At 59.5% G+C, this 14,667-nt stretch overlaps 1 protein-coding gene across 11 annotated transcripts; it reads right to left on the bottom strand.

Annotated features, from left to right (window-relative positions):
* Positions 1-3: 3 nt before the first annotated feature.
* NIBAN3 (niban apoptosis regulator 3) lies at positions 4-14,084 on the bottom strand. 11 transcript variants are annotated; one of them, XM_070519404.1, is made up of 16 exons: positions 13,856-13,931; positions 12,479-12,609; positions 11,116-11,241; positions 10,417-10,531; positions 8,718-8,885; positions 7,994-8,109; positions 7,809-7,913; positions 7,460-7,622; positions 6,672-6,862; positions 5,658-5,816; positions 4,468-4,584; positions 4,288-4,395; positions 3,530-3,641; positions 2,070-2,153; positions 1,681-1,686; positions 4-366 (listed from the first exon to the last, which is right to left on the bottom strand). In XM_070519404.1, the coding sequence occupies exons 1-16, from the start codon at positions 13,911-13,913 to the stop codon at positions 110-112; spliced, it is 2,016 nt and encodes a 671-aa protein (XP_070375505.1). In that variant the 5' UTR covers positions 13,914-13,931; the 3' UTR covers positions 4-109. The 11 variants fall into 11 exon arrangements, 7 of the variants coding, with proteins under 7 accessions (XP_070375505.1, XP_044629854.2, XP_070375502.1 ...); XR_011506401.1 differs by lacking the exons at positions 4-366; positions 1,681-1,686 and adding an exon at positions 563-979 and having other exon boundaries at positions 3,951-4,395; positions 13,856-14,045; XM_044773919.2 differs by lacking the exons at positions 4-366; positions 1,681-1,686 and adding an exon at positions 563-979 and having other exon boundaries at positions 13,856-14,084.
* Between the last annotated feature and the right edge of the window lie 583 nt (positions 14,085-14,667).

The following is a 14,667-nucleotide window of genomic DNA, read 5'->3' as shown; positions in this document are numbered from 1 at the left end:
TGAGTGGTGGGAGGAGGCTCGATATTGAGTAGAATTCAGGGCACAGGTAGCGTGTCCTCAATGTGTACATGGAACAGTAGGATGAAAGTCAGGAAAGGTGAGGAAAATCTCATTCTCTTGGGGGAGGCTGACCACTCCAGGGCAGAATGGGAGGAAACCATCTCCGTGGGCTGTGCATGTCCCCTCTGAAAGCCGATCGAGAAGAACATTGGGGAACTCCCCCCCGGAACCTACTCCGGAAGCAGCTGGAAGGCTTGTGACGTGGAGAAACTGCCAACCTCCAGTGGAAAGATGAGCTTTCTGGCAAGCAGAGGCAGTCAGTGAAAGCTCTACTCTCAGCTGGGAAACTTGATGCCAAGTTAAGATCTGGAGCAAGTAAACAAACCCGAAAGGCCCACAGAAAGCTGAAAAAAATATCTAGAGCCTGCATAATGAAGCGTTAATATCCTTATACAAAGAGCTATTAGAGATCAATAAGAAACAGATAAAATCTCCTGAAGAGAAAAGCAGGTAAAACCTATGAAGAGGCAATATGAGAACTAAAACAAAACCCACAAACATATAAATGGCCAATAAACATGTTTTTAGGTTCAATTTAGTCATCAAAGAAATTAAAAATAAAACAGTGAAATTTGTGTGTGTGTCTATCAAATTGACAGCTTTTCTTTGATGAAAATTGCTAGTTTGGACAGGACATGGAGACGATGCACCAGTGCTGTTGGTGGCAGTGAGGAAAGGCCTGGCTTTTTTGGAGAGCAGTGAGGGGGAGGCGTGGGGGTTACAAAAGCCTTGCAATGGGGCGCATGGTTCAACTCAGAAACTCTACTAGTAGGCGTTTCTCCCCTGGGAACGAGGACGAATGTGGCAAAGATTCAGCTCCGGAATGTCTCTGGAGCAGGTGGCAGGCAGAGTGGCTGGACCTCAGCTCCGGGGCCTGGCTGCCTGGAGCAAGTCCCTCTCTGACCCTCGGTTTCCTCATCTGTAAAATGGAAAGTGTCATAAGGAGATCAAAACCTCGGATATGTCAAATGCCTGGCCCATAACAAATGCTCAGAAAATGGAAGCTTAGCAACAAAAACTTGATAGAAGTTTATAGGCACCCAGAAGATCAGTGGGCCAAGGAGAGGGAGAGGTCCACAGAGAAGCTTCCAAGCTCACAGAAAGACTCTCAACCATCCCCACTAAGACACGCTCATTAAAATGATGCCAAGACACCATCTTCACCCAGAAGACACGAGAAATCCCCAGTCAGCCGACAGCCTGTGCAGCCTGTGGGGAAATGGGCCACCTGCAATCGGCTGGGGAGGGTATCAGTTAGCTCCTGCTGCATAACAAATAACCCCCAAGTTAGCTGCTGAAAACAACACACATTTTATCTCAGAGTTTCTGTGGGTGAAGAATGTGGGTGCTGCTTAGCTGGGTGGATTCACAAGGCTCTCACAGCAGCGATACCCAAAGGGGCTGAGCTGGCAGCTGTTCCAGGATCCCAGCATCTGCCCTGGGTTCTGAGCACCTAGATGAGAGACATCCTGCACACTCGTCTGCTTCTACTGGACCAGGTGCCTTCTGCCCCATTTCAGGGAAGCCCCCATAAAACATGCCCATCTCAGGGCTGGAGCGGAGGGTCCCTGTACCACCAGCAGTGTCGGCCTCAGCCCTACACGCATTTACTTTTCCGACAAGGAGCTTGCTTTAGGGTCCTACAGTAGGAGTCCCCGCTGCCCCTGCCCCAGGCCCCGCTCACAGGGAACCCAAGCTTCCCGTCACCAAAATCTTCCCTTCAAGTGTTGGGAACCAGTAGCCGCTGGGAGAAGCCCTACTGAGTCCTGGCCAGAGAAGATGGGCCGCCAATTCATGTGCATGTCAGAGGTTCCCTTTGTGGCTCAGGCACACTCCGTGGCTCCCCATTGCCCTCGTTCACCATGAGCATGGCCAGCCAAGCCGCATCAGGAGACCAGGTGCATGCTGTTCCATCCAGGAACCCACACTCTCGACCATCCTGGAGACCCTGTGCAGGCTCCCAGCCCCAGCACTCACTGGCATGCTCCAACAACCTGTGACGTCCTCACCTGCTCCCACCTGGTCCCATGGGGCCTCAGAGCAGCCATCCAGAGTAGAGGACACATCGCTGGCACCGAGGGCCTTTTTCAACTCTGAAACAAGAGACGAAGCCAACTTGGAGAAGCCCCGGCACCCACGGCTCCTGCACATTCTCCCCGAGAGGCCACAGGAGGGCAAAGGAGGGAGGAAAGGTCTCAGCCAGGAACCCTCGGCAAGTGCTCCACTTGCCAGGCAGTCCCCACACCTTCACTGAGCCTGGACACTGCCAGCCCTCCCTCCCTCCACTGTGCTCCACGGAGACGCCACAAATCAATTGAGGATGGCACCCCCTAAGGACGTGTAAAACCTCTAGGAACGGGTACTGTCTGAGCTTACCTGTTTCTGGATTTTTCTCTTCAATCAGAAAACAGCCTTTTCCCATTTAAAATGTCCCCTTTCCTAAGGGAGCTTGGTTGTTTTTATTTGAATGCCCACAAACCAAGGAGGCATCCTCATCCTTGCTTCCTGGCTCCCACCTCCGCCTCTGGGTTCCTCCCACCTCTCTAAGCGCTCCTTCCACAGCCCTTCTTACTCTCGGTGTCCTTCAGATAGAGGCTCTTTGTGGAGTGTCTCCTCTCTCTGCACAGCATCCCCGGTTGTGGCCCACTCCTGTGCATGCACTGACATCCAGCTCAACACCTCCCAGTACCTCCAGCTCCTGCCTCACCCTCCCGCCTGGCTCTGTCCTCTTGGCACCTGCCCCTGCTGGAACTCATCCTTGCCCCCAGGACCGTGCTCTCAGCCTCCTCCATCACTTCCAGTTTGGCCACGGTTGTCCTCTGCTCACACACCTTCCATGGCTCCCTATCGCCTACCCAATAAAGTCTAAACTCCTCTGCCTGTCATCCACAGCCCTGCACGTCTGCCCCACCAGCCTCCAGCCTCCTCTCCTGTTCCCCTCATACCCTCTGTGTTGGCCCCAAGGATGCCCTGACGCCCGCTGAGTCTCCATCCCACACTGCTCACCCCGTTAGTGCATGTGTCTCAGCAGGCACAGGCACTGGGTCATGAGTGAACTGACAAGGTAGGAGCAAGAAGAGAGAGTCACTTCTCAGCCCAGGAGATCCTGAGAGGCCTAGCCCAATTCCAAAAACTCTCAGGACCTTAATGCCAGCCCAGAGAAAAACAGGGAGTGGTTGTTGAATGAATAAATGTGAATGTCTATCCCCAGTTTTTGCGTTTTGTCTCCTTCGTTGCATCCTGAGAACTCCTACACATCCCTCACAGCCTTGCTGCAAGGCCCCTCCTTCGGGTAGCTCCCCCTCACTGCACCTCCAGGCTGCCCCAGGCAGTGGCTATCTGTCCCAGTCCTGACCCTCAGGCCAGGGGGGCTAGTGTTCGCAGGAAGTGAGAGGGGACAGAGACCCCAGCAGGGTTCACTACTCAGCCAGGGACCACCTGGCTTCCTTGAGGGGGGTGTTGGGTGCACCTCCATCAATCCTCTGCGACAGGACCCCCCGGATGACGTCTTCATAGATGCCTTCGATGGTCAGGGCTGGGCTGCCCATGGCAAGGACGTCCGCTTCGAACGCAGGCAGCTCCTGTCACAGAGGTGGGGAGGGCCTGGCCTGGGTGGGCTGCGACCGGGCTTGAGCCCCAGCCCTGACCCTGATTAGCTGAGGGCCTCGGGCCCTAGTCTTTTAGATGGACTCCTTGACCCGTACTCCCTGGGGCTGTTGCGAGGGGTGCAGCGACAAGCATGTCGCACCTCAGCAGGAGCAGTGCTGCGTCGAGAGAGTCTCTAGTGCCTGGGCAGACCCCTGCCTGGTGCCCCTCGCCCGCGTGGGCAGGGCCCTGGCTCAGCCCCGCTGCCCCGGCACTCCGCCTCCAGGTCACCAGGCCCGACCTACCGGGGCGCCCTTCCAGCACGGCTCGGCCTGCAGCCGCCGCTTCTCCAGGGTCGTCTTCCCAGGAGGGCCTCCCAGCCCTCTGTCCGCCTGGCACGCGCGACACACACACGGATGCGCACACACGCACGCGCGGGCACACCCCCAGCCCCTGTCTCTGAGGCTGCGGCGCCTGCTGACATGTGGCGCCCCGGACCCCACCCTAGATGGCCGAGCGCCGTCCTGGGAGAAGAGAGGGCGCTGGGGCAGCCCGGGAAAGCCAGCCGGCCCACCCAGGGCTCAACTGTCGCAGTAGCTCTGGGCGGGAGAGCGCGCCCCGCCCGCCCGTCCCCCGGCTCACCGCTCGGCGGCGCTGCTCCAGCTGGCTCAGCACGAAGGGCAGGAAGATGCCAAGCAGCCACCCGCGGACGCGCCTCCTCCGCGCCGAGCCGCTGTCCGACCGGAACTTCTGCAGGACACACGGGGCGGTCCAGCGGCCGGCGGGGCGCGGGCCCACGGCCGCGGCCTCCCCCGACCTCACCTTCAGCACGCGCGCCCGGACTTTCTCCAGCTGCCGGGAGGCCTGGTCGCAGTCCAACGCCGTGGTCAGACACTGGTCGGCCAGCTGCAGGAAGGTGGCCACAGCGTCGGCCATGAGCTGCGGGAGGAGGAGTTGGGATGACCTCGCGAATCCGTGCTCTGACATTCTGGGCCTTGCACCTGCCTGCTGACCCCTTCTCAGCATCCAGCCTGTCCCCAACCTGCCACTTCCCCCAACCTCCTCCTTATCTCAAGAAACAGCACCCCTCTCCTCTCAGGACCTGGGGGTCATCCAGTCAGTAGGGACCTATATGCAAACAGGCAGAAAGTGCCCTCCGCTTTGGAGGATGGTGCCAGGGTGCCCAGCCTGGGAAATAGACAGTCCGCCAGAGTTTAGCCTCCGCAGCTGAGTGATCTTGTGCAGTGTACAAATTGAACAACTGTGCCAGGCAGTAGCGGGTCATCTCAATCTCTGTCTCCTTCACTCGCCATGTCCATCAGCAGGTCCAGAAGGGACCTTCAAAACACACCCTGCTTCTCTCCACTAACAGCACCCATCCTGGTTCAGGTCTCCTCCCTGCCTCCCCCACTCCTGCCCCCACAGCCCCTGCTCCCCACGCAGACGGGGCTTCCCAAACCTCGAGTCTGGTCATGCTTCTCCCCTGCTCACACACCTGCTGTGGATCCCCACTGCCCTTGGGACAGAGCCCGGCTCCTTAGCCCCACACTCAAGGCCCTGACCCACCTCACTGGCGTGTCTCCCACCTTTCTGCCCTCCCTTGAAACCTACAACCCGATGTCTCTAAATCGCTTCATTTTCCCCAAATGCAGACAAGCTCTCTCACCTCCCAGTGCTTACCCACACTCTTCTCTCCACCCAGGACATGTCCCACCCCCATTCCTCCCACTGCTGCCCCAGCTTGGAAGGCCCCTCCTCCTGGAAGCCTTTCCAACCCTGGAGATGGGCCAGGGCCTCCTCGGGGCTCCCACAGCACTTGTGCATCCCAAGCACAGCCCTGTACCCCCGGTGTGGTCACTGCCTGGCCATGGGTTCCTGTCCGCATGACGCTGGTGGCCTGGCAAGGCCAGGCCGTCTGGGCCATCATGGTCTCCCTGGCACACACCTGGCCCCTACTCAGTACAGGCTGCTGTTCTGGCCTGGCCTCCTGCCAGCCTCCCATTGCCCCTCACCTGCTGTGCGAGATCCTGGGCCCCAAACACCAGGCTTTGAGTCCCCAAGAAGCCAAATGGCGTCACCAGCCGCCCCAGGCGCCCCCGACTCTGCTCGGCCTCTTGGTAGCAGATCTGCATCAGCTCTGGGTCCCACGGCATCTCACCAAATGCGTAAACCTGGGCTCAAATAGCAGCCAGGTGAGAAAAACACCATCAGCTGATGGAAATGCAGGGCCAAGGTTTCCCCAGCCAATTCATCAAAGGAGAAGCAGCAATGGAAACACATTCCACCTCGGTTGTCACCAAAACATGCATAGAAAGTAACAGTGAGGTACAACGTGAGGGACCTAAAATGGTAAAACGTGAAAAAAAATGATAACACGCAGTGCTGGTGTGACTGAAGGGAAATGGGCACACTCAGCCCTTGTTGCACCTACACCCACTGCCTGCTGCCCTCCCTGTGCTGGGCCCCGGGGCTGCAGAAACAGAGTAGTCCAGGCTTCAAGGAGCTCACAGAAAAGTTGGGGGAGGTAGACTAGACAAACAACCATGGGGCTTCTGGTTCTTTCTGTGAGGAGGGAAGCACAGGCAGCTGTGGATGCAGAGGGACCAGGGAAAGTTCCCGGAGGAGGTGATTATGAAACGGAGGCTTAGTGAATTGAAAGTTTCCTGGCACGTAGTAGGCGCTCATTTAACATCAGAAGACCTAAGCTGAACTGCATGGAGTAGAATTCTCTGGCTCAGGGGATGAGGCTGAGCTCTGGACAAACATGGGAGGAGGAGGGGTTTGGGGAGAAGTTGACTCCGGACTGATGTTCCTAAAATGCTACTCTTGCCATCTTACTCCTTCCCCTCATGTTTTGAACTGTGACCCAATGACCAAACAGCACGGTGGTCCACAACAAGTAAAAAGCAGCCTAGAACAAAGTTCAGAGAAGGTTTTCAAACAAGAAAGAGGCAAGGTTCACGGAACCCTTCTGCAAAGTTTACACATTGCCCATTGCCGACGACGCCCCACCCACTGGTACTCACCTCCTTGCGCAGCTGCGCGCCCGAGGAGCTCCCACGCAGGTGGCGGGACAGGCGGTCCATGCCCCGGGCTAGGAGGGTCTGCACTGCCACCAGTGCGGCTTCCACGGTGCTCACCAGCGTCCGCGTGATCCGGGGCAGCTGCACGGCCACCTTCCCACGCAGGCACGACTCCAGGGGGCCCTGGACTTCGGCTGGGAGTGGAAGACACGGGCCTGGGTCTCCTCGGCGAGGGGCTCCGCACACGGTGGTGGGGGGGGCACCATGGGCTCAGCAGGGTGACGTGGACGGGAGCGCAGACTCTGGCCACCCTCTTCTGCCTCGTTTTACACATGAGGAAACTGAGGCTTGGAGCGCACTTGGGACTGGCTCGAAGGCGCAGGCCGGAGAGGCAGAGGCCGGATTCCAATCCGGTTCTCTTTGTTACTGAGCTGAGTGGGAGCCACTGCTGCCGTCTGACCCGGACAATTCTGACCACCCAGGTCACGGCTGTCACTGCAGTGGCTGCGCCCCTCTCCCGCGGCGGGCTCTCGGCTCCGTCTCTGGGCCGCCCCTGCTCCGGCCCCGCCCCCCGTCTTGACCCCGCCCTGGCCTCGCCCCCTCGAACCTCAGCCTCAAGGCCACGCCCATTCTCCGCTTAGGCCCCGCCCTCGTGCCCGGCCGGGTCTTCAGGTCTCTGACTCTCGGCCCCGCCCCTGAACCGCCTTGTGCCCCTTCTTCCTCTCAGGCTCCCGGCCCCGCCCCTCCGGCCAGGCCCCGCCCCCGGGCCTCGCCCCGCCCCCGGGCCTCACCCCGCAGCCTCCCCGCCACGCGCGCCCGCAGCCGCAGCATCTGGTCCACGTCGGGACGGATCGTCCTCTCCAGGGCCGCGAGCAGCTCGTCCTTTTCGGGCTGGAAGGCACGGAGCCCCGCGGAGGCCCTGGCCAGGACGGCGGCGTGGATGGCGTCCAGGAGCTGCCCGGACCCGCCGAGGGGACCCCACACGGGCCAGGGGGCAGGGGTGGAGGGACAGAGAGACAGAGACGCCGACAGATTTCAGGCGACAGTCGCAGGGAGGGGGAACCTGGGCGCCCGGATCCTGCCCCCACCCCACGCAGCCCCCCGCGTGTCCCTGTCCCCCCTCCGTGACCCCGCGCGCACCTCGGTCCAGGCCCAGGCCCGGGTTCGGCCGGCCCCCCGCAGGCCCGGCAGGGTCTGGGCCCGCAGCGCGGGCAGCAGCTCCCGCATCAGCACTGCGGTCAGCACCTGCGGGAGACGGGGCGTGGGCGCCGTAGCCGGCGGGAGGCGTCTTGGGGCTCCCTGGTGCGGCCTCGCGAAGCACTGACCTCGGCATCTGAGCCCAGGGTCACGTCGTCATCGCCAAAGTGGCCTTGGTGCTGCCGGTAGAGCCGGACGGCCTCCAGGAAGGCCCAGGCGGCAGGGGCCTGGCTTCTCTGTAGGACTGAGCAGCAACATTTCAGTGCCCGCGCACACCTGCCCTGCTCCCAAGACTGCCTAACTCCCCATCACCTGAGGAGGAAGCCGTCCGACTCCTCCCATGTCCCAGAACACCCAAGTCTCACCCACCTCCAGACCTTTGCACAGGCAGTGCTCTCCGCAGGGAACACGCTCCCCCAAGACCATCACTAGCCCATAAGTTGCCTTTACACTATTTAGGAAAAGGCATCCTCTGCAGGCAGTCACAGCCCAGGAAGCTCTGCAGTCCCCAGCTGCCCCTCTTGTTAGGTACATTTGTGCAGTCAACAACCTACCCAAGGTGTATGTGTTGGTCCTGTTCCCCTTCCTCACCTGGCTGGCCCTTTATCTTTTTCAGACCCCAGCCTTGCCGTCCCCTCCTCTGAGAAGCCCTCCCTGATCCCCAAGGCTAAACTCCCACTGGGTCTTGTGTGTCCCCATCACAGCCTTGGCCACTCATAACTGCCTGTTGTCCCCTTTGTCTCCCCCAACTATCCATTTTATAAATAAAGAAACTGAGGCTTGGAAAGGGTCCCCCAGCCAGCAGGGGCAGAGCCATCAGACCTCAGACCTGGAGCCCTCCCAGGGCCCCACCTGTTCCGCGAAGCCGGATGCCACCCTGCAGGGCTAGCCTCCAGGCACACTGTGCCTCCCTTGTGGCCGCAGAGAAGCAGAGGTGCCGGCGGAAGGGGTGCTGCAGGAACAGAGGGCAGCCAACGGGCATTTCCAGAAGGGGGTCAGCCTCCTCCTGTGTGTGGGCTCCTGAAAGCAGACAGAGGAGGTCACATCTTCATTCATTCATTCATTCATTCACTCTATAATCACTCATTCACTAGGAGAAAATAAACAAAACGCTTCGAGGAGCCCCTAGCATGGACGTCACTCCATCAGTGTGAGCCACGCTATTGCAGTTGCATTATCCTTGTTCCAGCTCGGCCCAGGGAGGTGTGCCCGGGGCAGACATCAGCACTCCACCCCCGAGTTGTTCACAGCCTCAGCATGCCGCCTGGGCCACCCCCAGCAATCTATCTGAGTTGGCATATGACCTGAGCCCTGCTTGCCATGGGAGCTGGAGTCAGCCAGGCCCGGGTCCAAACTCGGCCAAACCATTTCCTCCCTCTTTGCCTAGGGCACAGGTTCCTCTCCCTGACCCCTGCTTTTCCTGCCTGTCATCTGGGCTTCAAAGTGATTCCAACGACCTAGACCTGTTAGGAGGACAGAATGGGGGCATTTACGTTTGGTTAATTTATTTGGGGTCTCCTAAATCCTGTCTTTTGTTCTGATTTCCAGCGTGATACACACAGCCTGTAGGAAGATGCCGTGATCCAGGAGTCCCTGGTAATCCCAGCCCTTCAGCTGCAGCCCCAGAGACAGGAACAGCTGCTCCCATTCTGGGGGCATCACTCCAGGTCTTAGATCTGCACAGAGCTGCACGGGCGCCTTTTGTAACAGGCTGGGTTTTCTGGCCTATAACAGGCCCTTCGCGGCTGCGGACGTCTGGGACACCTCCAGTGCCTGCACTCCCCTTTCCAAGGCCTGGGCCATCATTTACTTAATCAGTCCCCCGGGATGGGTATTTAGGTGGATTCTGACGTTTTCAACATGATCGACAGTTCTGCAGACTGTCCTTGTCACTACACCTTTGTGTCATTTGGCAACAAGATGGCTCCACAGCGAAGCAGAGGGTGCACTTCTGGCTTCTGTCCCTTCCTATGTGACAATCCTCAGCCTCAGTGTCCCCGTCTGTGAAATGGGGCGGTTAGCGGCGGGGCTGCCTGCTGGCAGACTCGATGAGATAACCCGGGCCTGGCACTGGCCCAGTAACGCTGCTCCGGACCCTGTTCCTGGGCGCCGCTGTGGTAATGAGGGGGGAGCCCTCCTGGAAACGCTGGGCAGAACACGACCCCCTGCAGCAGACCTGCGCCGCCATCCTAGCACCGGTGCCCCCAGATGCTTGCTCACACCGGGTTTCACTGTTTTGCTCTTTGCTCCTCTGACTCTGGCCCAGTGACCTAGCTTCTCTCTTTCTGGCGAGAGCAGCTGTCTCCCTTCCTAGAGCCGGGGTGCTCACCCAGAGGCCACTCTGCCCTGCGTGGGACGCTTGGCCACGTCTGGGGACACTTTTGGTCGTCATACTTGGGCGGGGGGAGCTCCTGACATCAAGTGGATGGAGGCCAGGGATGCTGCTCACATCCCGCAATGCACAGGGGCCCCCACTGAGAAGAATGGTCCAGCCCCAACTGCCGGCAGTGCTGAAGTCGACGGACCTGCTCAAGGTCCCTGGGAGCCTTACCTGAGGCATCTGGGCAGAGAGTGTCCAACAGGCGGAGGTACTCGCGCTGACAAGTCAGGACTGTGTACCCGGTCAGGGCTGTGGAGCCCAGAGGACGACCCCCGTCCTCATATTCCTACAGAAGGCATTCAAAGAAGCAGCTTGGGACAGGCCCGAACTGTGGCTTCCATGTCCCAACCGTGGGACGAGGGGGAGGCCTGGGGTTAGCTGCACCCGCCCACCGCTGCCATCCTCCCTCCCTCTTCTTGTCCCCCGTCCTGCTGGGGGGGGGGGGCATCTGCTGTGCTGTGCGCTGCATGAAGATTCTCTCACCGAATCCTCACAGCCCCATGTTGTGTGGACTGTCATCCCCCCATTTCACAGAGGTGGAAACTGAGTCCCAGGGAGACAAATGGCCTGCAGGAGTCCCCCAGTCTGGAAGCAGGGCACAGGCGTGACTCGCAACGGCCTCGTGTAGTTTCAGCCTCAGCTCCACTGCTGACCACCAGTGAGTCCCTACTCCTGGCCTGGGCCTCAGTTTACCCACCCAGCACAGCAGGAGGTGGTCCCCAGCCCTGGGCCAAGTACACAGGGGCGCTTGATTCATCCTGGATGACTGAAGAGCAGAGGGGGCTATGCTTGGAGCTGGACCCCAAACTCAAGATGGAGAGGGCAGGATGCAGAGGCTGGAGGCCAAAGGAACACAGGCCACTCACTCACCTCTCTATGGCTGAACCACTCCAGGCGGCCGTCCCCACGCAGGACACAGAAGACCGGCTGCCACTGGGGTGGGTGGCCCCGCAGATGGACCAGGGGCCCTCGGTGCTCTCGGACTCGGGGCAGCTTCTGCGGGAGTGGGGGCCGGCAGATGTCGGGGCACGGGCCAGTGTCCCCATGTCTTGAGGACCCAGGTGTCTGGGGCACCACTGCATGCAGGGTACTCAGGCGCTGCTGCTGTGGGGCTGCCATCCTGTCTCAAGCCCATGCAGGGCACGCTCTTGTCTGTGGCACTTCCAAATATGACCTGATTGATCCTCCCACAGCCCCGGGAGGCACACACTCTTGTCATCCTCACTCCCCACCCCAGCCTCAGATGAGCCCCCAGCCCTAGCCAATATCCTAACTGCAGCCCATGCGGGACCCTAAGAGAAAGGCCTGAGAAAAGCCACACCCAGATTTGGGAGCCTCGGCGCCCCATCCATGCGTGTTGTTGAAGCCCGATTGTGTGGCTGCTGTCACACACGTCTGCTAACTGACACGAGCCGGCTCGCTGGCGCGGGCAGGCAGGCCTAGCTCTGCCTCTGTGCACACAGCCCTCCCTCAGCAGGGCAGGACGTCACCTGGCCTCCACTCTTTGTCCCTCTCCTTACCACCTGGCCGCCTGAGACCTGTGGTTTTTGTTTTGTCGCTGGGCCGGGCACAGGGCCCGGGACACAGGGTGCGCACAATCAATACTTGATGGACAAACCCACTGCTTCTCTGACGGCCTGATGCTCGGGCGGGGCAGCGGGAGCCTGGTGGTGTTACTCAAGTCTCTGGACCGTTTCCATTTCCTGGCTCTGAGACTCTTAGTAATTGTATTGTTAAAGCCTCACGACAGAGTACACACGCAGCGCAAACTATCCACGAAGTCTCAAACAGAAGCTCCCCCCAGAGAGAGGGGAAGCCTCTCCACGCTGCTCCAGCCCCAGAGGCAGCGGGCCCCGTCCAGGTGGTCGCCCTGGCAGGTGGCAAAGGTGCAGGTGGGGGAGATGCCCCGTCCATGATGCCCTGAGTGGCCGGGGGACAGTCCCAGCCAGGAGGGGGCTCTGTCCACAGCGACCAGCCTATGAATGCTTGTCCAAAGAATGACTTTTTCACGATGAACCCAGGTCTGGGCACCAGTGCGAGCAAAGGTAAAAGGAGGCCCCAAACCCACCCCCCAGCCCCCAGCCCCCACCATCCCCAGCCCACCCCCTGCAATGGCCCCCTCCACCCCCCACGGCACCCCCTCCCCAACCCTCCCACCCCCGTGGCACCCCCCTCCCCAGGGCCCCGGCACTTCCTCCCACCCCCGGCCCCCCTGCCCGCCCCTGGCACCTACTTTGCTGCGCAGCAGCTGGCATCCGGCTGGCTCTTGGGGGCTGAGCTCACAGGCGACCTGCCGCAGGACAGAGGCCGCCAGCTGCCCGCGGTAGCAGGGCAGGAAGCTCCTCAGCAGGGCGTCCACCCGGTCTGCAGGGACAGGGGCCGGCGAGAGGGCTGGTCAGGCCCCGCAGACCTGCCTGCGGAGGGCCAAGAGGGGAGAAGCCATCGGTGGGCTCCCACCCTCACCCCAAAGCTGCCAACGAGACCTGCTCCGAATTCCCTTTGCCCTTCTCCCTCCATCGCCTGTTCGCATCCACATGGGGGCGGGCAGTTAGGCGACCCAGTCTTCTCTGATAACTGGCATGCAGTAAATTTAAATCATATAAAGCACACAATTTGATGAGATTTGACACATGCACACATCCATGAAACCATCACCGCCAGCAAGATAATGAACAGATCCGTCCCACCTGAAGTTTCCTCTCGCCCCTTACCTGGGAAGGTTTTCAAAATCTTTTAAAAGCCCCACCCTGGTGCAAGGGAACTTTTTGAGGGGATGGAAGTGTTCTGTATCCTGATCTAGGAGGTGATCACACAGGTGTTAGATTTCCTCAAGCTCTTCCCCTAAGATGTGTTCACTTGACTGCATGTTAAAACATATATCCATCCTGCTGCCTAGAATGTGGACCCAGATAGCTGGAGCTTCAGCAGCCATTTTGTGCCATGCGATAACCTCAGACACAGAAGCCATGGATGTAGAAGCACGAGATGGAAGAAGTTTCATCAGCCTGCCTGCCTCCATACCCCTCTACAGGAGAGAGGAAATAAATCTTTACCTTGTTTAGTCCACACTTCATAAAGTAACTCGTTGAACACATTTGCATAATGATAACTTGACCTTCTTTCCTGGTCTAGATTGTGAGCCCACAAGGGTGGCGCCATTCCCAACCCCACTGTGTCCCAAGTGCCCAGCACACAGTAGGTTCTCAACCATGTGTATGGAGGATGGAAGGCACCAGCCCCTCTTAGTCACAAATCAGAAACTGACACACAGAGAGGGACCTGCTGGTCCCTGCACAGCTGAGAGGATCATCCTGCAAGATCTGGCTGGGCCTGGGGCACTGCCCACCTGGCTCCAGGACCCCACCCAAAATTCACACCCTGAATAAGGTTACCAGATTTAGCAAATAAAAATATGGGACACCAGTTAAATTTAAATTTCAGGTAAATAAGGAATAATTTTTTAGCATGTGTTTACCCTCATGCAAAATTTGGGACATACTTATACTAAAAACATTATTCACTGCTTCCCGAGACCTCACACTGACACGGCTCGCAGTGCATCTCACAACCGTGGCCCAGACCCCCACTCCTGCCTCCCCGTGCCGCTCACCCGTCACGTGCTGCTGCTGCCGCTTGTCCAGGGGGCTTGAGGGCCGCCCACCCATCATGCGGCCTCCTCCTGGGGCTCCCCTGAGAGCAAAGCAGACGCTCGCCTCCCCACGGCCCCCAGGTTCCTGAGCTCAGGGGCACTCTGGGAGCGAGGTGGCCTGTGAGGGGCCTGGGTGCTGCGGAGACCAGCTACCTCAGGTCAGAAGCCAGAGCACGGTCCTCACGTCTCCGGGGAGATGCCCGCCCCGCCCCCTGTCCCGCCCCCCAGCACCTGCTTCTCCTGGTTCCCCCCGGGGCCAAGGTCCCCAGAGCTGGCAGTTTCTGTAAGGGCCCTGGGGCAGCCCCGGGGGTGGGGGAGCCATGTGGAAGACAAAAGTCCTAACTGGCCTTGGAGGAGGGATGCAGGGCAGACATCTGGCAGAACCAGCCAGCAGTTGTTGGTGTGTAGAGAAGGCGGTCGAAATCCTGGCGCCCTCCCATACTGGGCCCATGTCGTGCCCACCTATGCTGGGCAATGCTGGGTCCTGAGAGGATCCAGCCCTGGCCCAGCCTCAGGAGCCCCCAGGCTGGGGAGACAGAGCTAAACAGACACCCCAGTCCCTGAGGACAAGGCTGGGGCAGGGGGAGTGGGTGGGGAGCAGTTGCTGTGTCCTGGACCGGCAGGGCCTGTCCCGTGCGTTCCTACTTTGCCGGTCCGTCCTCCATCAGCACATGTAGCACTGGACTGGGGGTCTCCCCACCCCTTCACCTTTTTTTCCAGTGCCTGGACCAGAGCAGCCCTCAGTGTTTGGCTACGAAGGAAGGAAGGAGAAA

The sequence above is a fragment of the Equus asinus genome, chromosome 10, assembly GCF_041296235.1.
Source record: "Equus asinus isolate D_3611 breed Donkey chromosome 10, EquAss-T2T_v2, whole genome shotgun sequence".
NCBI lineage: Eukaryota > Metazoa > Chordata > Mammalia > Perissodactyla > Equidae > Equus > Equus asinus.
This window is presented reverse-complemented; position numbering and strand designations above follow the sequence as displayed.